The sequence below is a fragment of the Petaurus breviceps genome, unplaced genomic scaffold (assembly GCF_028583685.1).
Source record: "Petaurus breviceps papuanus isolate PSGF00001 unplaced genomic scaffold, PetGlider_PUasm1.0 181, whole genome shotgun sequence".
Taxonomy (NCBI): Eukaryota; Metazoa; Chordata; class Mammalia; order Diprotodontia; family Petauridae; genus Petaurus; species Petaurus breviceps.
This window is the reverse complement of record NW_027185784.1, coordinates 20831546-20856674: the sequence shown is the minus strand read 5'-3', so window position 1 is coordinate 20856674 and position 25129 is coordinate 20831546. Positions and strand designations below refer to the sequence as shown.

The following is a 25129-nucleotide window of genomic DNA, read 5'->3' as shown; positions in this document are numbered from 1 at the left end:
GTGTGTGTGTGTGTGTGTGTGTGTGTGTGTGTGTGTGTGTGTGTGTGTGTGTGTATCTGGCAGTGGACACACAAACACTTCTGCTGATGTCACCATCCATAGATGGATCATCTAATCAAAGAAAACAGGAATATTCATTGTTTAAAACATAAAAATGTAAGAAACATTTTTTTTTCAAAACCTCAAAGAAAAAGTGCCAGAGAAATTCAGCACATATTTGCTATGGAAGCAAGAAATATTAACAGGGCTTTGTTGCTCTAATAAATTATATGAGACCAACTGTGATTCATTCAATCTGTTACGTACAGGGTGCTGTGATAGACACTAACAGAATTCATAAATGTATATATTCCTACTGAAAGGACCAGTGATTGTCTTGGTGGTTGGGTAAAAAACTGTGAAAGCTATTAAGTTAGAGAGGATTCAATGAATGGGAGAGAGTAAGCCAACAGGTCTGTGGAAGAGAAAGAAGGGAACTAGTTAGAAAGGACATTGTAGGACACCATCAATGAAATGAGATCTCTATTTTGATTGGATTGTGATTATTTCCCACTTTTCTTTTTCTTTTGTAAATTTCAAAGGAAAGGACTTTTTGAGCAATATACTATTAAAGATACAACATAAGTTTCTGGTTGAGTCTACCATATTGGAAATAAGCATAGGAGAAAATCTCTCAAATGACCATATGTTTGGTCACTTTCAATGTCTTTGGATGGCATTTGATACAGGATTGCTTAGTTAGAGTATCTGCACTGAGTTAGGCCTAGTTTGCAAAGTTACTGGTTATACTTGAAAGGGACAGGAGAGGGTAGTGTAGCATCTCCAAATACATATAACAGAGTAGTTACCAATTTCACAGTCAATCTTCTGAGCTCACAAAGCAACTCTCCTCTTTTTGCCACAGACTCTCATTAATACCAGACACTCATTTTTCTCCTAATCAATTGAGCTTACTAATGAATTCTGTTACAGCATCAGGCACAAAGTACTGGGAATAATTTATACTAGGAGTAGAGGCAGTGTAGTGTCTCAGATGATTTGCTTCATGGGCATCAAATAGATTTCCCACTGAGCCAGATGTTTTTTAGATTAAATACAAGTCTAACATGAAAGATGGTATAGGTAAATTGTAAGTTTATGATAGTCTCATATATATGAGTAAAAACAATAGTCTTTGCTTTTTTTTCTTTCATTTTTAATCTTAGGATAAGCTTTAAACTTTTTCCAATCTAATTTTTTCCCTTCTAATAAACAGTCTAGAAAAACCCAAGTCAACCATAGGCACAAATTCTTCTCCATGGATTTTTTTTTATTAAATGGAAATACTTTGGGTGTATCGACTTGTAGAATTTAAATGTCAGAATTGACCTGGTTGAACATCCAAGGGTGACCTTAAGGGTAATGGATTTTGAAAGCCTCTCTGGATTGTGGGAAAAATAATTTATTAACCTGTTAGGGAAAATTTATTATACTGTTCAAATCCAACCTAATGTGATTAAAGATTAAAATATAACTTGGCATCATTAATTCTCTAGGAATGCCAGAGATGGCTGAAGGTATTTCCAATTCCCCCAGGCCCCAGATCCATCCAAAGCATTCTTCTTTTGGATTATCATACCAAGGAACTCTTGAGAAGTTTACCCCAAGCTTCTATTTTGTGTTTCTCATATCTGTCTTAATCTACCTTGCTTTTAGGATGCCCTTTTGGCAAAATTGCTTAAATGCATACTCAGAGTACAATAGAGTTCCTGTGTGGGAAACCTTTGCCAAAATCCTATGTAATGTAAATTTTCCAGAATTTGGGTAGAGAGAGCTACTTCTTTTCTGGCTCTCTCTTCTCTACCAAATGGCCTAATAAATTTCTTTCTAAAAACATTTCAGATTTTGGGGTCTGTCATCACAAACAACAGGATTCCAGTCATGACTCTGCCACTGGGCTCTCACCCAGTGATTATCTAATACAGGGCAAGTCCTTGAACCACTTTGAAACTTTTTTTCTCATCTGTTAGGCATGAACAGTTGGACTAGATGATCTCTGAGGTTTCTTCCAACTCTATAATTCGATGACCTTCTTTGTAAGTCAAAGTACTCCAATTATATCCCCTTCTCTTTACTTGTGCATGGTAGGACCATGTGACAAGGATTGATGGCCAGAATTTTCCTCCCCTTATGAATCAAGACCTCTAGTAGCTAATGAAATCTAACTCCATTCAATCCTGGGGAGGATAGAAAAGGAGTTTTTCATTGCCATTAAAACTATCATATGAAGTATATAATCATCTTTCTTGGACTATGGATATGAAATACAGCATGTCAAATGGGATTTGATGTGTATGTTGGTTGGCTTTGCTAAACTTTTTTTTGTTTCCTTTTTTATTCATTGTCATAAGAGGTGACTGACAGCAAAAGAGAAAGAAATATATTGGGACATACAGTTGATGCAAAAACAAAGATATTTTTTATAAAAATAAGTAGAGTATAGTCATAGAAATTGAGCATTTGGAGTGACATTGTAAAAAAAACCCAATAACCTTTAATTTCTACTCAAAATCACTATTTCTAGAAGTGCTACCATTTTTCTTGCTCATTTTGGAACTTTACCAAGTAGCCTCTTTCATCTGACTTTTCAACTGGAAAGATCAAAGGATTAGCAAGTACTTGAGTTCAGGGACTGTGTCTTTCCAGTTGTTTATAGGGCATAGCATCTGGTAGACACTCTCTTAAATAACAAGGAGGGATCATAAAAGTGATCATTGATATTCTCTCTTTGCCAAGGGATGTCTTGGGTCTTTGAAAAATAACAGAAGAGTTTCACTGCCTTCCCCTTGAATTGTATGAGCTTTGACATCCTATAGGAATGTGCACAGTAGCTTAGCCTAGCTGGTGTCTGGCATCCTGAGAACACTCAAGGTCCCTTGAAGCTATGTTGACAATTTGAAGGAGACAAGCATTTTTTCCAGGTTCTGATGGGCAGAAATTCCTGCAAATGAATCCCCATCTGCTACTCCCCACCATGGGCACTGTGGTTGAATTGATGATTATTTCTCTTTCAACTAACAAAAGAGACAGGATGGGACTTTCTCAAAACATTTTGCTTTTCTTTGTCAGGAGACAATCTTGAGCTTGTTTTTAGGTTTCTCTTTCTTTCTTGTTCTCCTGATGGAAATAGTTCATTTAGTATCTCTGTGTTTTCCTGATCATCTCAGCTCCATGGTATACTTCCTTTCCTTTCCTTTTTGACTCTACTTTTGTGTTTAAAAAAAATCCTCATTGGGGTCACTCCCTTCTCTTCCTACCATGAAGTGCTCAGGGGACCTGGATACTATCTACTATATTACTTTCTTCTATTTTCCTTTCTCTTATGCCTTTACTTCTCTCCTCTGTATTTCCAAATCTATGAAGTTCTACAGAGTTCAATTGAAATTTTACCTTTATATAGTCTTTGTTCAGAACTCTAGCCATCACTAATTACTCCCCTTCAAGAAGACCCAAAGACTTAGTGTCATTCCCACACATCTAAGTTGTGTGATTCCATTCCATTTAACACTTTGCCTATTATATACTATATTTTATGGTTCTCTAAATGTCTCATACTGGTAAAACTCAACTCTCTAGTCAGATATCTCATATTTCTGTTTTACTTTTCACATCTAGCATAATCCTGGCACTTGGTGAAACTTTATTGAGCTAAACGGAATTGAATTAAGACTAGAACAATGTCTCTACCTCCACTGGGTAGACTTTAGAGAACCTTGGTTCTTTATACAATGCCCATTCTTTTCTTTTGTTTCTGTTGAAATTTTCTTTTTCCTTTGGAGACAACTTTGAGGAGTTGTTCATGGGAAGGAAGACCAACATCTCCCTTTTTGCATAATAGATCCTTCAAGTGACCTCCTTCCATTCATACATTCTCCCCCCCGCCCCCCAAAAAAACCCCAACCCATACGTACCTTTATATTTGCAGAAAACTTCTGAGGCTACAACAATGTGCCAAGGTTCCCAAAATATCTTACTCACAGGGAGGCATGCAGATAGCAGGTGGGATATTAGACCTGGAGTAAGGAGCTCTGAGTTGAGATCCAAATTCTGGCACTTACTAGTTAGATAGCAAATCACTAAATTTTTTTGACCCTTAGTTTAATTATCTGTAAAATAGGAATAATAGCACAGCTTATTGTCACATAGTTACTTCAAGGCTTGCCTCAGAGAAATACCTTGTACATTTTTAGAGCATATTACAAATTTATAGCACACATATAATAATATGCTAGTCATAACTTCATCCTTAGTAATGGAGGTAGATTTCAATCAACTTTATTATAGGTTAATCTAAGATAATTCTCATGTGAATTTCAACTATGTGTTTGTGTATTTGTGTGTGTGTGTGTGTGTGTGTGTGTGTGTGTGTGTGTATTGAGGGGGAGGGCAGGGAAATCCAGACCCATGATTTCATCAGGGTAAGGATCTCCTAGCGTACAAGTTCCATCCACACATAAAGATCAATAACTTGTCTGTTACTTTTCACAATCAGAATTTTTAAGTTAGAAGGGACCTTAGGGGTTATCTAATCCAACCCATAATCAGGAATGAAGATCCACTATGATATAGCTAACAAATATTTATTTAGACTGTGCTCAAAGAGCCCTAATAAGCAAGATTTCACTACCTCCTGAGGTAGCGCATTTCCCTTTTGGATAGTTCTGTTCAGATTTTTTTTTCTTATATCAATTGTAAATTTTCTTCTTTACAACTTTTACCAATTTCCCTGATTTTACCCTACAGTACTGAATAGAACAAGTTGAATCTTTCTTCTGCATGCTAGCACTTCAAATATTTACAATGTTAGAATGACCTGGATCACTGAGAGTTGAATTAACTTCCCCATCATTATAAAGCTCCTATGCTATGGCGATAGGGTTTGATTCCAGGTTTCCCGGCTCCTTTGCCCTACATCCCTTCACTTATCCATTCTACTGTGAGCAGGAAATAAAGGGATACATTTTCCTAATTATAAAGAGATTTTTGTGATCTTTGCTTTCTATGCAGATTGGATGTATAGAAAGAATCTGCCATATTCTTTTGGCTAAGAGACACTATTAGCCATATTTATTTACATATTAATAATATGATATCCTTTGTATAAAAAAAGGATACTATTGATCTCTAGTTGGGCATCTGCCTTTTCTATTAGTTGTAATAATCTACACTGGTCTTTCCACATTCTCTTCTCCCTAATCTCCTTTGGTCAGGGATACATTGGTAAGATTCTTAGCTACATTTGGAGATGAAGCATATGATCATGAATCAGAGTAAAACAAACTTGTAGAAGAGTATTAAATTCATAACTTTACCCTTAGCAATAGTACTTTAAATCAATTGAACTAACAGGTCCCATTGATTCACTTCTATTCTTTTGAGAGATTAATTTATAAGCACCTTGAGATCAGGGTCTAAGTCATATCTATCACTATATACTCCGTGTCTTAACACTGGGTTTGTATAAAGGGAGGAAGGAAGGAAGGAAACAAGCAAGCATTTATTCAGTGCCTGTCATGAAATGAACCTGGCACTGTGTTAAGTGCTTTACAAATACCATCTCACTCGATTCTCACACAATCCTGGGAAGTAGGTGTTATTTTTATTCTCATTTTACAATTGAAGAAACTGAGACAAACAGAAGTTAAGTGACTTGTTCGGGGTCACACAGCTAGTAACTTATGTGATGTCAGATTTGAACTTAAGTCTGTCTGGCTCCAGACCCAGTCTTCTATCCACTGCATCACCTAGCTTGCTAGGGACTAAGTCAATAATTTTAAAATTTATTCAATTGAATTGAGAAAAGCATCTCCCTGCCAAAAAAATACATTAAAACTATCTACATATCTTACAATATTTTAAAATTACTCACAATTGCGTGTTTAATAAAAGGACATATCCACATACAATGATATGTTCATATATCAATATACATCAATTGCTATATCTATATATCATTGACATATGATTTTATATATAGATATATCAATTGATGTGTATTGATATATGGATGTATAATCTCTGTGTGTGTATGTGTATTTATCAGCTAGGTGGTGCAGTGAGTAGAGAGCCTTGACCAGTCAAGAAGACTATCTTCCTGAGTTCAAATCAGGACTCAGAATCTTACTAGCTGTGTGACCCTGGGCAAGTCACTTAACTGCTTCAGTTCCTTCATCTGCAAAGTAAACTGGAGAAAGAAATGGTAAACCACTCCGTTATCTTTGCCAAAAAGCAAACAAAGAAGCAAAATCCCAATGGAGTCATGAAGAGTTGGACATAACTCAGTAACAGCAACAACAACAACATACGTGTATTTGACTAATTCATGTGAGAAAAACTTGCATTGCGGAAACTCCTTCCTTAGAAGCAGATCCTTAATTTTACAGTTATAGAGAGTTACTTTGGGGAGGTGGTGGGAAGTGAACAATTAATTATTTGTCCATGGTAATTAATCTTGTTTGTGTCAGAACCCAAACTTGAACTTGGGTCTTGCAACTCCAAAATTGGCACACTCACTCTCCTCTACATATACCACATTCCCTCTGCCTCTTAAATTATTCTCTAAAATTAAACCATGGACTGAGTGATGTACTTATAATTGGCCAAATAAAACCAAGATCATTGAATTGGACTTTTAGCCTATGGCCAAAGTGTGTGATGGCACAGGGTTGAATACCTGCTGTTTGCTGGAAACTGAAAAGCTCACCTTGAGGAAGCTTCTGGATGTTGCCTTCTCATCTTTATTACAGAAGTCTTGGTTCTAATTGCTGAAACAGATGCAAGAACTGGGAACAGCCAATGTCTGTGGGGCTTAAGTGTCAGTTTCAGGCTGCCCGGATCTCCTTTGGTAAATTCCAAGCTCTGAGCCTCATTAGCCACGCACACACACGCAGTTATATAGTAATTAGTATTAAGGAAGGTTGTGTCATAGAACATTGCTCAAACTCATTAGCTGCTGGGTTGAAGGAAATTTTAGCTTCAAAAGAACAGAAGAAGAACAATTATAGTTCTTCACTTTTAAGCTAAATCATTCCTCAAAAAAAAAAATCTCCCTTTGGACAGAGAATTGATTGAGATTTTCTGATTATATTTGGTTATGAACTTTATGTTGTTTTATCATTCATATCAGCTGGGTGGTTCAGCGGATAGAGTGATGGTCTTACAGTCAGGAAGACCTGAGTTCAAATCCCACATCGGATACTTACTTGGGTATAATTTCAAGCTCTGACTGTCTCAATTCCCTCAACTGTAAAAGGGGAAATAATAGAACTTACCTTACTGAGTTGTGAAGATAATATGAGGTAATATTTTAAAGTGCTTAACACAGTGCCTGGGATACAATAGGTATTTGATAAATGTTTGTTTCCTTCCTATGGCACTGTACAATCTCTAAACTGCCCCCCCCCCACTTGCTTTAATTTTATTAAGTCAAATCCTGATTCTCTGTAACCTCTAAGCATTGTTCAGTTTTGCCCTTTAGGGTGGAGATCAGACTTGTGATTCCATTACTATAGAATAAATTCATTTGACCAAAGCAAGTTGACACCTTCTCTGAAATTTATTTTTTTATTAAGTTATTTATTTTTAGGTTTCAATAATCACTTCCATAAGTTTTAAATTTTCTCCCCCTCCCTCCCCAAGATGGTTTGCAATCCTATATGGGCTCCACACATACATTCCTATTAAACATATTTTCATGTTAGTCATGTTGCACAGAAGAATGATAACAAATGGGAAAAACCATGAGAAAGAAAATAAAACAAAAACCAAACCAAACAAAAAAGGAAGTAATCTGCTTTGTCCTGCATTCTGACTCCATAGTTCTCTCTTTGGATGTGACTGGCATTTTCCATCATGTGTTCTTTGGGATTATTTTAGGTCCTTGCATTGCTGAGAAGGGTTAAGTCTATCAAAATCAGTACTCATTCACTGTGGCTGTTGCTGTGTACAATATTCCCTTGGTTCTGCTCCCCTCACTCAGCATCAGTTCATATAAGTCTTTCCAGGTTTCTCTGAATTCCGCCTACTCACCATGTCTTATAGCACAACAGTATTCCATTACATTTATATATCACAACTTATTTAGCCCTTCCTCAATTGATGGGTATCCCCTTAAATTCCAGTTCTTGGCCACCACAAAAAGATCTGCTATAAATAGTTTTGTACATGTGGATCCTTTTCCCATTTTTATGATTTCTTTGGGATACAGCCCTAGAAGTGGTATTGTTGGATCAAAGGGGATGCACATTTTTATAACTCTTTGGGAATAGTTCCAAATTGCTTTCCAGAATGGTTGGATCAGCTCACAGCTCCACCAACAATGAATTAGTGTTCCACCATTCCAACATCTTCTCCAACATTTATCCGTTTTCTCTTTTGACATGTTAGCCAATCTAATAGGTGTCCTTCTCTGCAGTGTATAACCTTGGAAACTTAAATTCTGCACAGACTAGTGGGGACTTCCCCAGAGTCACACAGCCAACTTTCCATCCACTCTAGCATGCTACTTCTCCCTTTTGGAACCAAGCCATCTTACATTCTTTTTATGATTATGATTATCATTTTTTGGAGCTAATTGGTATTAAGTAACTTTCCCAGGGTCACACTGCTAGTGTCTGAAGTCAGATTTAAACTTAGGGAGATGGATTCTTTCTGACTCCAGCCCTGGCACTCTATCCATTGCACCACTTAGATGCCCCTCATAATGTAGTCTAATCTTAAGTTTGGAGTTTGCTAAACCCTTAGACCTTTTTGTTTTCATGTGAAGTTTAGTCTAGCAATTCCTGTCCTTCACACACTCTAAATTTCCAGTCACATTGGTCCATAAGCTCTTTCCTGGTTTTGTCCTTTTCTCTCACACAATTCTCTTATAATTCATTCAATTCCTTGACTATAGTAGGTACCTAATAAGTGTTTGAGGGTAGCTAGGGGGTGCATTGTATAGAGTGCTGGGTCTGGCATCAAGAAGACTCATCTTCCTGAATTCAACCCCAACTTAAGATATTTATTAGCAGTGTGACCCTGGGCAAGTCACTTAACCCTGTTTGCCTCAGTTTCCTTATCTGTAAAATAAGCTGGAGAAGAAAATGGGTCAACCACTATAGTGTCTTTGCTAAGAAAATCCTGAATGGAATCCCAAAGAGTTTGACACAACTGAAATTACTGAACCACAACAAAGTGTTTGATGAATTTAGGATCATAAACTCTTAGAGCTAAAAATGAACTCATTTAATCTTTCACTTAAAGTATGTGAAGTAGGATAACTAGATGATATATCAAAACAAAACAAAACAACAAACCCTTCCACATGATTATATTTATATGTATGTACATGGGTTTAAACACATAATAGCTATAGCTATAAATACTTCTTAAGGAATATTATTAATTTTGAATTAAATGCAATTTTACCAAATACTACTTTAGTGACTTTTTCCCTTCCTTTATTTTTCATAATGGTGGAGAAGAAATAGGAAGTCTATCTGACAATCAGACAATATAAGCATTTATTAAGAATTTACCATGTTCCAGGAACTGTACTAAGTGCAATGTATGCAAAGAAAGGCAAAAAAAAGATATGATTGTGTTTATGTATATGTGTGTATACATATATATGCACATATGTACACATTTGCATATTTATACATATAAATAGATGTAGATGATAGATATATTGATAGATATGTATTTTCCCTTCCATTATAGGCTTTTCCCATTATCAGGCTTAGAAATACAGAAATAGATTTTAAGTGACTTCTTCATGTTGCCCTGTATTTTTCTGAGAATAACCCAGCATAGTAGCTCAGTTCCATATTCCCACTGGCATAGGTGAAGATATGAATATTACATTTTTCCTTTTTTTGGTAGAAATTTTTCCCTGTTGGTTGAAAAATAATTTCCAGGCTCTATGTTACATATTTCTAACATATTTTGTCTCATGAACTCATTAGGCAGTCTGGTGAAGCCTGTGGACTGCTTTTTAGATTATTTAAAAAAATTCATCATTGAAAGAAATAAAGATGTAGTTTTTTTTTACTCAAATAATGAGCCTTCTGAGGTTTTGAGAATCCTTGGCTTAGAGAATAGGTTAATAGACATATGGATGATAGCATTTAGAATTTGAAAGAATTTTAAATTGGCGCCACTAGCCCAACTCCCTGACTTATAGATAAGGAATTGAGACCACAGAAATATACTGACTTGGCCAAGATGACAAAGTGAGCGGCACAATTCAGAGCTGACCCAGTCTTCCAGCTTGAAATACAACATACATGATTTCCATTGTATCATGCTGTATTTAGAAGAGAAGAAAGGAGCAAAATTCTTTCTTACATACATCTTCCCCTTTCTGTAGGCTAGGGAATTCAAGTGTGTTTTTGAAGAGAGGGAGCACGAGTTAAGGCAGCCTCCATACTTCAAGTGAGATGACAACACACTCACACTCACACACACACACACACACACACACACACATAACACTCATCCCACAAAACTCACATTCCCCTTGACCAAAATATAGCTTGAAATAACCCAGAGTAAATGTAGCAAATGCTCAGGGATGAGACAAGGGTGCTGAGTTTAAAATATTTTCACACAAATTAGCATGCAATTAGGAGCTTTGGCATGAATTTACTTTTGCAGAAAAACTAACACTATGATACAAACGCAGATAGGTATAGTCATATACATCTCTCTCTCTCTCTCTCTCTCTTTCTCTCTCTCTCTCTCTGTCTCTCTCTCTCTGTCTCTCTCTCTCTGTCTCTCTGTCTCTCTCTCTCTGTGTCTCTCTGTCTGTCTCTCTCTCTCTCTCTCTCTCTCTCTCTCTCTCTGTCTCTCTGTCTCTCTCTCTCTCTCTCTCTCTCTCTCTCTCTCTGTCTCTCTCTCTCTCCAGATCCATATGCTAGTGTACCCTAACATGCATATACAAGTATAGTTACATAAAAATAATTATAGTAGGCTCAGGAACAATAATTACGTTTCAATAGTACCTTAAGGCTAACAATATTCTTTCAAAAAATGCTTTGAGTACATATATTATTGTTCTAGCTGGCTTTTACACAGTGCAAAATGCTTTGTAAACATTATCCTTTTTATCCTCACCATTTTTTGTAGATGAGGAACTATTACTCTCAAGTTATATATTATGGTAAATGCAAAGAAAGAACCAGGGCGCAGAAAAGGAAGGAAACGGAAAGGGAATAAGCATTTATATAGTATCTACTATTTACCAGGCATTATGCTAAGTACTTTTTTCTTTCTTTCTTTCTTTTTTTGACAATTATTCATTTGATCCTCAAAAACCTCTGCAAGGTAGGTGCTTTATTATCCCCATTTTACAGTTGAGTAAACTGAGGCAGGTAAAGGTTAATTGACTTGCCCAGGGGCAAGCCTGAATTTAGATCTTCCTGATTCTAGGTTCAGGCTCTATCCACTGGGCAACCTAGCTGCCTAAGTATTATCATCTCCAATTTATAGATAAGGAAACAGAATCTCAGAGACGTGATTTTCCTCTGTTTACACAGCTAGCAAGAGTGGACAAGCTAGAATACTTTTATACATACCTACATACATATATATGCATGTGCATAAATGATATGTACATTCTTGTATACAGAGATTTACAATCAGATCCACATTCTCATTGGCACCTACATTTATATAGACATTGACTTTGACATCCATGTGAACGCCTACACCTATATCTATACCTACATGTACAAGTAATTCCCTACTCTAGGGAGATAGGTGGCTGGTAAGACTTATGATTTAACTGGTCAAAGAGAGGGTGAAAAGACTGACAAATGAGAAAAGAGGGGTCAAGGGAAAGAGCAAGTATCTATATGGAGAGAGCTTGTGGAGAAAAGAGAAAAGAGAGGTTGTAAGCTAAGTGCACAGAAAATGCTAACATTGCAAAACGTATTCCATTGATTTTATTACTGCTAACCAAGATCACAAATGTGAGGGTGAATACAGCTGTGAATACATTAGCTCAAATACTAAAAAAAAAGTGCATTACTCTCCATCTGCAATGTAATACTTGTAAAGGTCAATGTTTTCACCCTGAAGTTCAAATATTGGAAAATTTAGTAAATGGTGTCATGTCATGACACATAGCCATGTGATAAGAGTTCACATCATTCCATGTCTGATTGTAGCAGCAAGCACCCCAGCATCCCCAGGGTGGCTGCCAACACAGGTACTTGGATCTGTTTTGCTAAAGGAAAGCAACTCAAAATGGGTTAACAAGCTTACTTTAATCAATCAAACATATATCGTTTACCTAGTTTAGGGGGAAAAGTTCAGCACCCTGAACTTCAGAGTATACAGAGGTTACAAGCATAAGTTACAAGAACATTTCAACAGACAGGCCTCCAAACCGTCCAACCATTATTACATCCATATCAAATCACAGTTTTCAGAGAGGGAAGCATCAACATCTGGGTTTTTCAAAGCCAGGGGGCTGCCTAGAGTCTCATCTGGTCAAATCACACAACACATCTCAAAGTAAGCCCCAAAGCAAAGCCTCATATCTGGGCTTATATAGCCTTCTCCTGGCTCAGAGAATGTAACAACCTTCTTGACCCACTGCCCAATCACAAAGTATCTCCTGAAAAGCAAGCCTCCCACCGCAGGCTCCAGGTGCACTTAAGTCCAGGGGCAGGGAAGATCTTAAAAATTTACATTCTCATACACTGATTAAATAATTAGTAGGCAATTACCAGGCCCTCACTATGTACATAGCACTGGGCTAGTTTGATAGGCCCTTGCTAGATGTATTGGGTCAGCTGGATCCAAGATGAAGGGCAGATTTCTGTGGAAGTTCCAGAATTATAAAGTACCACTTCGGGTCATAGAGAACTAATACATTCAAACTCCAAACCAAGAGCTCCAAAATACGACATACCTCCCAGGTGTTTTGCATTCCCAGAATAGCACACTCATCTCACTCATCCATTGATTGAGCCTTAGACTGAGAATTATAAAATTTCAGTATTAGAAGGGGTCTCAGAGATGATTTATTCCAATCCATATCCAAACATGTACCCCCTCTAGAAGTGGTTATCCCACTTATGCATTGTTAGTGATAGAAAAATAGTAAGAAACACTATCTCATAATATATGCAATTCTGTTATTAAAAAATTTATGGATGGCTTTTGGTTTTACATGGCTGTAATATCTGGATATACCTTCTCTTTCTCCCCATTCCCATACAACCCAATTGAACTCTGTCTTGTAATTATTTAAAACAATTTATCATAAACAGCTAATACACTGATAACATCTGATACTGTATGCAATTATCTGCCACTGTAGTCCCCAACCTCTATGCTGAGAAGAAAGACATACATTTCATGATCTCATCTCTGTGACTAAGATTCTGCTCCATTATAGGACCCAGATCTGCCTTCTATAGCTTCACAGAATACATTTATTTCCTCTTCCACAAGATAGCTTTTTTTTTTTTTGGAGGCAAAATTACTTGCCCAGGGTCACACAACTAGTAAGTGTTTGAAGCCAGATTTAAGCTCAGGTCCTCCTGATTCCAGGACCTGTGCTCTATCTACTGTGCCACATAGCTACCCTTACACAAGATAGCTTTTTAAGAAAGCTGGCATGTCCCATCTATGTTTTCTTTTTTCCAGTCTTAATGCACTTAGTTTCTCCAGTGCCTCTTCCCTGAACCTGATTTTCAGTCTTGTCACTAAGTTGGCCATTATTCTTTGGATATGATACAGCTTTTTTAGTCTCAAAACCATGATATGCCAGATGTAGTCAGATCTATTCAATCAGATACATTCATTGTTCTAATCAATCAATAATCAATATTTGTTAGACACCCACTGTGTTTAACAATCAAGGCATACTATCTGATGGTGATGTGAATAGGTATTTGTGTATATGTGACATATTAGCTCTGTGTTTCTAGGGCTAAATTTTTATCATAAATTCAGATTTGGAAAGAGTACTAGAAGTGATCCAGTCCAGTCTTCTTATTTTAAAGATAAAGAAATAGGGGTGGCTAGGTGGTGCAGTGAATAGAGCACTGGCCCTGGAGTCAGGAGGACCTGAGTTCCAATATGACCTCAGACACTTAACACTTACAAGCCATGTGACCTTGGGCAAGTCACTTAACCTGAATTGCCCCTCCAAAAAAAAAAGATGAAGAAATGGTGGCCTAGAACGGAGAAATAATTTTTCTAAAGTCTCACAGATTGAAGGGCAGAGATAGTTGTTGTATTTGAGTCATCTGATTCCAAATCTACTTTTCCACCTTGCCTCCCAAGCAGGGTCCATGCCCTTCTTGGTTTTTGTCTTAAATGTCCATCTGCCACTTTGCCAGCCTACTAAATTAATGATATTATCTTTTTGAAAGCACTGGCATCATGTGGCTGGTTGTCCAGATACAGATCATGGAAAAATCCAGAAACAAATATTCCATATCTACTTTTAACTTTCTCATATACATTCCTTAGTAATGCCAAGATAAATATCGATTACTTACATGATATAGAAAGAATAAAGGAAACAAGATCCCATTTAAAGTTAAGAAATAACTCAATACTCACAGATATGTACTTCAGCCCTCCATCTCCCCCTTACTTTTAATGCTAGAATAGAAGTCTGAAGTTTCTCCCTTCCTGTCCTGAATACTTCTAGCCTCCTAGAAGATGAGTTCCTGGTCATGGACTTTGTTGCTTTGGGGTTGTTATTCAACCATTTCAGTCATGTCTGACTGTGGGTGACTCCATCTGGGGTTTTCTTGGCAAAGATATTGGAGTGGTTTGCCATTTCCTTCTCTAGCTCATTTTACAGATGAGGAAACTGAGGCAAATAGGGTTTACCCATGGTTACACAGTTAGTAAGTGTCTAAAGCCAGAACTGAACTCAGATAAGGCTAAAATCACTTAGATGAGGACCTCTAAAGAAGCCATTGTAGTTAAATTAATCATAGTTACAGATAGAAGAAACCCCAGAGACAATCTACTCCAAATATCTCTTTTTACAAATTATTCAGCTGTGACCATGTGAAGTTAAGTGATTTACCCAAGGTCATACAGGTTTTAAATATCTGAGGCAGAAATTGAACCCAGGTTCTCTTACTACCATGTCAACGCTCTTTCCATTGCACCAGGCTGCTTCCTCAATGACCATTCAACCGTTTCAAAATCCTTAAAACAAGACTGGGACCTGTTTTTTCAACTGATCCAGCTATAAACTTAAGATCAAAGGGAAGAGCATGGTGTCCATGCATTCCACTAGAATTCTTATTACATTGTTTTTCTTTCAAAGGTGTTAAGCCAAAAAAAAAAAAAAAAGGTGTTAAGCCTAAGCGCAAATCAGGTTCTTCCTGTTCTTTGGTGCATGTGGTATAGGAAGAAATAAAGATAACTGACATTCATATTGTACTTCAAGGTTTGCAAAGCACTTTTACGTTTATTATGTTATTTAAGGCTCACAACAACTCTGTGAGGTAGGTACTGAAGATATTTACAATTGGGTCAATCAATGGACAAACATTTATAGTGTTCTTATTGCATATGATGTACGCTTATGAATATAACTGGAGGAGAGAAGAGGAGAAGAGAGGAGAGGAGAGGAGAAGAGAAGGGAAGAATGAAGAGGAGAGTGGAGAGGAGGGGAAGAGAGGAGACAAGAGTGAAGAGAAGGGGAGGAAAGGAGAATGGAGGGGAAGGGAGAAGAAGAGAAGAAAGGGGAGGGAAGGGGAAGAGAGTAGAGGAGGAGAAGAAAGGAGAGAAGAAAAGGGGAAGAGAGGACTCTGGGGGTCATCCATGCTAAGGGATTCTGAAACAGATGATGCTCCAGCAAAGGCTATTGATAAGGAACAATAGACAGACAGGGGTCAAGGATTTAGGGTTGCCTTAGCATCTGAATGTGAGAATCCACAATGTCTCCCTCATTTTCTGTACCACATCTTTTCAGAACCTAAAAAGAATTATTGCCTAACTACTGTTTCTGGTAGGCAACCTTGCTTTTCAGCTGTGGACAGCAATAGTGCCAAACTTAACTCGTCCAAAAGGTATAAAACAAATCAAAGACATTTAAAACACTCTGATCAAACCTCACTCTATGAAGTACTCTTTCTGAAATTAATTTGTGAGTCAACTGTCTGCAATTCAGAATATATTTTCTCCTAGAAACAATATTATAGATGGTGGTAAGGCAAACCTGGATGTCTTATAGAAATGTGAGTTATGTCCAATTACATCCCTGGTTACTCTCCCCTCCTCCCCAAAACATATTAAACCAATAAGATACAGGAGGGTGTGAGCCAGACCAGCACCCTATTAACTATTGATGATATTGATTTCTATGGAAAGATGCAATCTGAATTCTATCTTGAATCTTGGGAAGCAGCAGGGGTGGAGGGCAATTCACCACGCTTGTTTCTTCATCTGCAAAATGAGGGGGTTGGACTTGATGATGGTCCCTCCCAGCTCTAAGTCTAAACAACGAATACCTCTCCATACAGTAGTCAAGGTCACCAAGAGCTACCAGTTGTAGATGAAATATTTCCCAGACCTACAGTCTAGGGATGAAGAAATATTCTTCATTAAGCTGGGGCTTCTTCTAGCAGACTGGTAAGAAGAGATTGAGGCTTCCTTTAGTAACATACTAGGTTGTGGCAAAGACAAGAACAAAAACGGAACAGTTCTTGTCCTTGAGAAGCTTATATTCGACTTGATGGGTGTGGGGTGGGGCATGGTAGAGATGCAATATTTATGGAAGAAAATATAAAGTTTTGTTTGTATCTGCCCACCATCCATATCCAAAGTAGAATGTAAGCTTCTTGAAGGCAGATACATGTTTTCATTTTCTCTTTCTGTTCCTGAGATTAGCACATAATAGGCTCATAAAAACACAGAATCATTGATTTAGAGGTAGAAGGGACTATAGAGGCAATCCTGTTTGGTTTTTATAGATGAGAAAACAAAGAGTTAGAGAAGGTAAATGACTTGACTAGGGTCACATAGCTTATAAACATCAGACTTGGAATTTAAGCCCAAATCTTTCTGACTCTAAGACCTACTGTGCATACACTCCATTGTATTGCTTAGTGGATGGGATTTCATTGTTATCAGTCATTAGATCACTGTGAGTCACTTCTACATTTTTGTGGCACTGTCCTTATTTTGATTGCAACACAGGCCTGTAGTTTCATTTAGCCTTCCTGATTTGCATAACAAAACATTGGATGGTTTCTTGTAGGGGCCATTATTGCAGACCTCTAGCATTGTGCCTCCCTCTCTAGCTGTGTATTTGGATGTTCATCTGCTTACATTTACATATGGGTGTGGATATATCTTTCTCCCTTAATGAACTTCTCTATTCCAATGTATTCAGTTTTTATCTCCTGGTTTTCAGCCAATTACTGTATTTTTAATGTTACAACATACACTTCTTCAGGGCATGAACTTTTGTTTGTTTGTTTTCTTGTGCTGGGCACTTAGGGAGAGTAAGTGCTTGATGAATCCTTGTTGAATAAATGAAAGAATGGGTAGTGTCTCATCTATGCTCTTTCCTTTGATACTACCCCCATTTGTTCTGTGTCATCTTCCATCTACATAGCTGAATCCCTCATTAGAATGTGAACTCAAAAAAAAAAGTTGTAAAAATATTCTATTTAGACGGGGCAGCTAGGTGGTGCAGTGAATAGAGCACCAGCCCTGGAGTCAGGACAACTTGAGTTCAAATCTGGCCTCAGACACTTGACACAATTACTAGCCATGTGACTTTGGGCAAGTCACTTAAAGCCAATTGGTCTCCAAAAAAAAAAATGTGAACTCCTTGAAGGGCAAGAACTATTTTTCCCTATTTTTGTATCCTTCGCACTTAGCTCAGTTGGCTGATGGCTTGATTTTGGCCTCTGTCTTTGAAAAGGGTTGCATTTTATATTTGGTGATCTGACCATAATATTAATTTCCTTTTTTCCTTTTGGACTTAAATACTAAAACTTCAATACACAATAAGAAAAAGAAACATATTACAGACTTAAATACAAACATGATAATAATTTCTAATGTTTGCTAGACATAGTAAGAACATGTCATAAATATTATTTTGGTGATGTTTGAGCAGGTGAAGAATACTGATGAAGTAGATTATCTCATTATTCGAGCCTGACATCACATAAGACACTTAAATTGTGGGTGGAGTGTAGAATCCCAGAATCCTGTTGAGGTTCCATGACCGCACTTTTGTTCTTGTATCCTGAGGGACCAGTCCAGAATTAATTGTCGAGAAATGCTTGTTGACTGGTAGCATCCCTCATAACCCCATGGCTGCCTCACCTAGCATCTCCTGTGTGCTATATGGAGCCCCCAAACACTGGCATCTTGACTTTGAGTTGGGTGTTTCCTAAGGACTACCACATTTCATAATCAGAATAGAAATCTTTTCATTTAAATCATCCATATCAATGCTTTCCTTAGACAGCTTCATATGAATCAATTTTGGCATATTTTCTTTGCTTCCTCAAAGGTTATCCAACCCTGGGAATTCAAAGGTTCCCAACTGCTATTGGATGCTTTATACAAATGGCCTTTTCATGGGTTTTCAGGCACACAAAGGTGCTAAGTGAAACCATAGAGGAGACAGGAGTTGAAGCTGAGGAGAAGTCTAGGATCTCAGGCCTCTATTGCCATTCTTCAGAAATATTCACAGAAAGGCTAATACAGGGAGACTTGCATGAAAGGGAATGGGGGGAAGTGGGGTGTGCAATGCTAGTCTTCAGCTTTCCCCTGAGCTGTGACCTGGTTTCTCTCCATTGCCTGCTATTTTCCTATTTTATAAACAGGACCTCAAGACAATGCTTTGCATGCCAAGCAGGGGCAGCCAATTGGACAAAAAACAACTATATTTCTCACTAAAATATCCTTTTTGGCCTCCACCCTCAACATGAACACTCAAATACCATGCACACATATACAGCCCTTAGCACCCGCTTTACTCCCGACGTTTGCTTTTGCATTCACAGCAGTGAGACTCACTGCATTCTCTCCTTGAATTTCTCGAGCCCTTTCCTATTACCTTGTTTAGGGACAGGGCAGGTTCTTGTATTTATGTGGTTTAGTATTTTAATGTTTCTTATCTTTTCTTTTTTTCTTCTTTTGGTTACCACAGCAGAATCCAAGAAGAAGAAAAAGGAAGGCAAGAAACAGGAGAAGATGTTGGACTAAGAGACGGCAAGCTGGGTAGTACACGAAAGGGACATCAGCAGACATGATCAGTTAACAGTTTTATTTACACCAACTGTAGGGGTTCTATCCTAAAGTTATTTATAGCTTAATTATACAATAGGCAGAAAGGAAAAAAAAACTTTTTTATAGTAGTATTTTTTCATATGTAACCATAACACTGTTAGGTGCCTGTATTAAAAGACTGTATTTCCATTTAGAAATTTATTTCTATTATACAATGAACAATATCTAAAAGCTTAAAGTCAATTTTTAAAAGTCATGCACAATTTTAGGTCTAAAACCAACCTTCTTTATATAGTGTTTTCCTTTTGGTGGGAGTTAAGTTTTCATGATGACCGAGTAAATACATTCTCAGGTTAGGTGCCCTCCCCACCCCCTTTTCAAATTTGAACTTTTCCCCTGGCAAAATAAAATTGAATCCCTCTGCCCATTTATTATAGGGAGAAATGTCATCTTTTCAGCCAATGAACTCTTCTTTGCTTTTAGTCAGTTAAAAGAGGAAAGGTCATTAATCCTAAATCTTCTCCTATGCTCTGGACCAAATGCTGTTTTTTTTTTTAAGAAAAATTATTATTTTGTATTAGAAATGGTCTCCTATTTTGGCAGCAATATTTGTTTTCTAGACAAAAGAGATTTTTTCATCTGAAAAATTACTAGGAAGAAAAAAATATGCTCTTTTGTGAAATAATTTACTTCCATAACCCTCCCCTACCTCCCACCACACTGCCCCACTCCTGCTCCACCCAGTCTGATCTATTAGCAATGAGGATTTTTCACTTAGATGTAGTTAAAAGTCTTCTGTGCACGAGCAGATTTTTTTTTAAGTGATACTCTTTTCCTTTACATCAATTATTGGAAAGAATGGTTAATTTGGTGCTATTGGCCTCAAGCAAGGCCACAGATAGGATTGACTTTGGGGAATAGGAAAGAAAGCATTACATTTTTAATGGAAAGGTTTACAGTTGCAAAGCACATACCAGTCCTGGGGTAACAATGTGAGAAACGGAAGAGTGTGAGCCCTGTGTCTGTGCCAGGCTACTTGGTTCCAATAGATATCATGTGAGTGCCAAAGACCATCTGTGTAGCACCTTCATCTCTTGGCCCTGCAAGGGGCTTTTATAAAGGGAGCTATTATTAGGAATTTAGGGGCCCAGGGAAAACAGCACAAACTGTATCCCTCAATAAACCTTGAAATTCATGATATGCAAACAAACAAAATAAGTAATCAGGACAAAATCAGTTGAAAAGGGGGAGTTAGTTTCCACAATTGCTCACAGATGGGTGCTATTAACATTACCTGTGAAATTGTAGCCTCCTGTTTTAATTTTTTTCCATGTTAACTAGGTAGTTGTAAGTTCCTAGTCAGTAATTTCTTATTTCTAGCTGCCAGTGTGTGTGTGTTAAATTTTTGTGCTCTTTAAATATTGGTGCCCTGGAGCAAAGCCTCAATCACACCATCCTAGTTATGTCTCTGAATGGAAGATTTCTCTGATTGTATGAGAATAGAAAGTAGTTTGGCATTGGCTAAGTTCAAAGTATCAAGCTTGCCATAATAAATTATTCTGTAAGGCAGAAGATTAAAATTATTACTATGCTTATTTTAAGAAAATAACATGTATGCATATATGCATATGTATATGTGTACATATACATATGCATATATATGTATGTGTCTATATATACATACACATATGCCAGTAATCTTAAAAGGGCATGAGATCCATTCCCAGAATAGTTTCATCTGTTCTACCATTGGTCTGGTCCATCTCATGCTAAATTCTTGGCAAATTTTCACCATTAGCGGGGCTGTGCTCAATTCTCTCTTTAAACTAAATGCCAACCTACAAAATTAATTAGAAAGAGATAAGGGCCATGCATTGAGATTGATTTCCATTTAATAAGAGCAGAATGCCTTAGAAAATACAAATGATAGCCAGATGCATAGGAAATAATGTCTTTTTTTCAAGCCAACCCTAATCAAAAGGGAAAAATATGCACAGGGGGTAGAGGAATAAGGTGAAAGAAACTGTCTGTTGACTATTCAAGATTTCACACAACTGAGTGATGGAAGGAGCTACACTGCTTTCTATTAGTTTGTCATTAGTATTGCATGTCCATTACCATCTACTATAGGTACTGGCCAAAAACAACAGCCCATGAATCAGTAATGAGTCAGAACAAGATCTCTCAAGTGACAGACAGCCTGGTAAATATCCATGCCACACTCCTATATTGACAGGACATTTTGAGAAGCCAAAGAAATGCAGGAGACTTCTGTTGTTTTATCTCCAGCCCTTAACAAACCATATAATTGACCCTCTGATTCTCTCCCTTGTTATGGAAAAAAAGGTCAGTTTCTATAGCAGAGCTGTAATCTCAGTTGCATATGTGTGAAATTAGGTTTCCTTCCAACTGCCATAACCATTCTACTGAAACTGGCTTTCTCTGACTTGCTAAATCATAATGAGAAACTGAGGAGATAAGGATCCAAAAGATCAAGCTTCAGACATGGGTGATTATTGCATTTGGTGGTGATGGGGTGAAACAACAAATGGTCTCCACAGCCCTGGGTGTCTTAGAGAACACCAGGGGAAACCCTTTTCAAAACCCTTTTCATTTCATGAGAGTTTAAACCTGCTAAGCCTGGAGGGAAAGAGTGGTGGTACAGAGAGAACTCTGCTAGATTTCCTTACATATTTCAAGGGTTTCTATTCAAGTGTTTACCAGTTGCATGAGTGGAAGAATATGGTAGGCACGAGGCTTTCTCACAAAACCTTTTGGCAAGTTAAGAGAATCCCCATTAAAGGGTCCCCAGTAATCACATCTTAGTATTCAAGAGGTGTGCTATCCCTTGACTGCTTATAACATGTCTACTTTCTTAATTATTCTGACATATCATGAAGAACTATGACTGTTTCATCCTAATTTGTGCAGGTCTAAGGAAGAGGGAGAAGAAAGAAACCTTTGAAATGAGGCCTTTATGTTAGGGCAGTTGGTGGCAAATAAATTCCTTAAGGTCTAAGAGATTAATGTATAGAATTCTCAGTCTCTGAAGCTCTATCAGAGAATGGTTCTTTGAGATAGTGACATCCTTGAAACCATTTCTGTCTAGTCATATAGGGAACTGAAAGACTATCTAGCCCATGGGAAAGAATCCAATTACTTAGGAAGAAGAGGAAAATTCCCTTTCAAGAAGAGTTTTCTTGGGCCTTCTAGGATACCACAGTAAGAAATAATAACTCCATCTCATTATCCAAGTTCAGGACTACAGGAATAGAGAGCTATGCTTAGGTTTGTTCTGGGACTGAAAGGCTCAAAGATGACTGTAGAAAACCTGGGTTGCTTTTAAACCAAGGAGTATTAAAGAAAAGAATGGTAGTGAGTCCTGGATCGTGCTTAATTTCTTTATGTATTTATTTGAAAGAGATTGAAATTTAACTCTTATTGTTGTCAATTTTGACCCATAAGTGTTTCAAAGTCACTGGGGGCAATGAATGGAATCCTTAAAGTAAAGACCTATAGATTTACTAGCCCTCCTTAAGCATTGATTTATAGATAACTTCCAATATATTATCTAACCTAAGGAGAGTTGGAATTTAGTCAACTTCTGGAATCTTAAATGTTTGAATGACTGGGAAAGGCTACACAACTTTTTCTTCTTTTTTTTTTTTGCTTTTTGGAGGGCAATTGGGGTTGACTAGCCCAATGTCACATGGCTAGTTTTTGTGTTAAGTGTCTGAGGCCAGAATTGAACTCAGGTCCTCCTGACTCCAGGGCCAGTGCTCTATTCACTGTGCCACCTAGCTGCCCCAACACAACTTTTTCCATTAAAAAAAAAGATAATTCAGTTGACTCACCATCTTAAATAAAGAGTAAATGAATTAAGGAGATGTTTTGGGGTGTGATAATTTATGAGGGAAAGAGAAAGGAATATTTTCCCTCAGATTATATAGTTACAACACTATTTCCACCTGAAAAATCAAAACTTTGCTAGAATGTTGTACTAGTTTGCTAAATGAGATGGAGGCAAAGAATTTCTCCCTTCTTAATCTTATTCCATAATGACTAGGGCAGGAAGTGAGTCCTGAAAGCAGGCACTGATTCCAGTTTTAAAAGAAGTTATTGATCTTTACTAATGAGTTTGCTCAAGAGGGAAGAAGGTCCTGAGTGTGTAGCAAGTAGTGCCTACCTCATACTTGTCTGGAATGCTGGCTTCCAGGGGAAGGACAGTGTGGAGGACACTTCAAAGAGGGTGACTAATGTCCCCTTGCTACAGTAATATCTCTCTCTTATTGCTCCCAGTCACCCATTATGCCAAGTAGAAACCAAAGTTAAAATATGCCCTCAGGTTGACCTGGCAGTGCCTGGGCAGGGTAACCAATGACTATCTCAGTTGAAGAATGTTTTCACGTGAGGAAATGGTGGTCTAAATTACTTTTTCCATTTGAGAAGGGAAAAAAATAAACAAATCTTCCACTCCCTGCCCCTACAACTTTGCTATTATAACTTAAAATAAGAAATATGTTCAAATAAAAATATTAACAGGCACACAAGACTGATGAATTTTATGTATATACCTATTAAACATTATAGTACCAAGTTACTCATGGGGTTGGGTGAAGTTTTTTTAAATTTTTTTTTTTGTACATTGATTGTTAGAAGCATATTATCTTTTGGTCTTTAAAAATCTGCACGAAAGCCATATATCTGCATAATAGAATAAAAACATGAATAATCCTGATATAATATCCCTAATGGTTTCCTATCCTCCTGTGATGGTGGGATGCCTTAGAGAATGTACACATCTATTGATTGTATCTACCTACTTGACTTGCTCTTAGTGGAGATAAAAAATAAAAAAAAATAAACTAATCAAAGAGAACTTGGTTGTTGTCTTTTGACTGTCAAAACTGTTGGGCAGAATACAAATTCTCTTCTAGTAGTTTTCTAAAATCCTGAGAGAATTACAGTAATACCTCACTCATTTTAAATGGTCATGGGTTTGGCAGTCTGGAAAGGTCAAATTGATGCTTAATTCTTTAGGTGGCAAAGTATTTTTATTTTACTCATTTGATAAAAATGGAAGAGTGGTATTACATAGAACCACACTTTTACAAATAGATTATACAGAACATGATTTACAACTTTCCTTGATGACTCACTGTCTTGGTGACCATCAGTTATACTGAAAATGCAGGGGATCTGGATGGTGTGGGAAGTTGATTGAATAGGTTCTGAATATTGAATGGATCCAGAAACCATAGGATGCCTTGGAATTTGATCCCTTCTCCAAATTCATACCAGTCTCACTCATCAAGGGGACATGAATATGTAGCTGAATCACCTTCCATCCAGTCTTAACATGGCTGCCTTTCTGCAAAATTAATTTGTTAATCAAAGACTGAGCAGCCTTCTCCTAAGTGGTTTTGTCACCTTCCGTACATGTATCTCATTTGTGAAAATCATCATCTTTGTATTTATGAGTACCTTTCAGAGTGGTGAACAAGAATTGGAAATTGAGGGGATGATCATCAATTGGGGGATGACTGAACAAGTTGGTCTATATGAATGTAATGGAATACTATTGTTCCATAAGAAATGATGAGCAGGCAGACTTCAGAAAAACCTGGAAAAATTTGCATGAACTGATGCTGAGTGAAGTGAGCAGAACCAGGAGAACACTATGTATAGTAATAGCAACATTGTATGATGACCAACTTGATTAGACTTAGCTCTTCTGAGCAATGCAAAGAAGACAACTCCAGAAGACTCACGATGGAATATGCTGTCCATATCCAGAGAAAAAACCAGGGCATCTGAATGCAGATTGAAGCATACTATTTCTCTTTCTTTTGTTGCTTTTTGTTTTTTT

At 37.3% G+C, this 25129-nt stretch overlaps 1 protein-coding gene across 4 annotated transcripts in view; it reads left to right on the top strand.

Annotated features, from left to right (window-relative positions):
• PTN (pleiotrophin) overlaps positions 1-24139 on the top strand; it is a 129183-nt gene extending 105044 nt beyond the window's left edge. For 3 of the 4 annotated variants that reach the window (XM_069087303.1, XM_069087299.1, XM_069087301.1), the window contains exon 5: positions 19181-24139. In XM_069087303.1, the coding sequence (XP_068943404.1) occupies positions 19181-19236 (56 nt within the window). In that variant the 3' untranslated portion in view covers positions 19237-24139. The remainder of the gene's footprint in view (positions 1-19180) is intronic. The other variant, XM_069087302.1, reaches the window with a different exon arrangement.
• Positions 24140-25129: the final 990 nt, after the last annotated feature.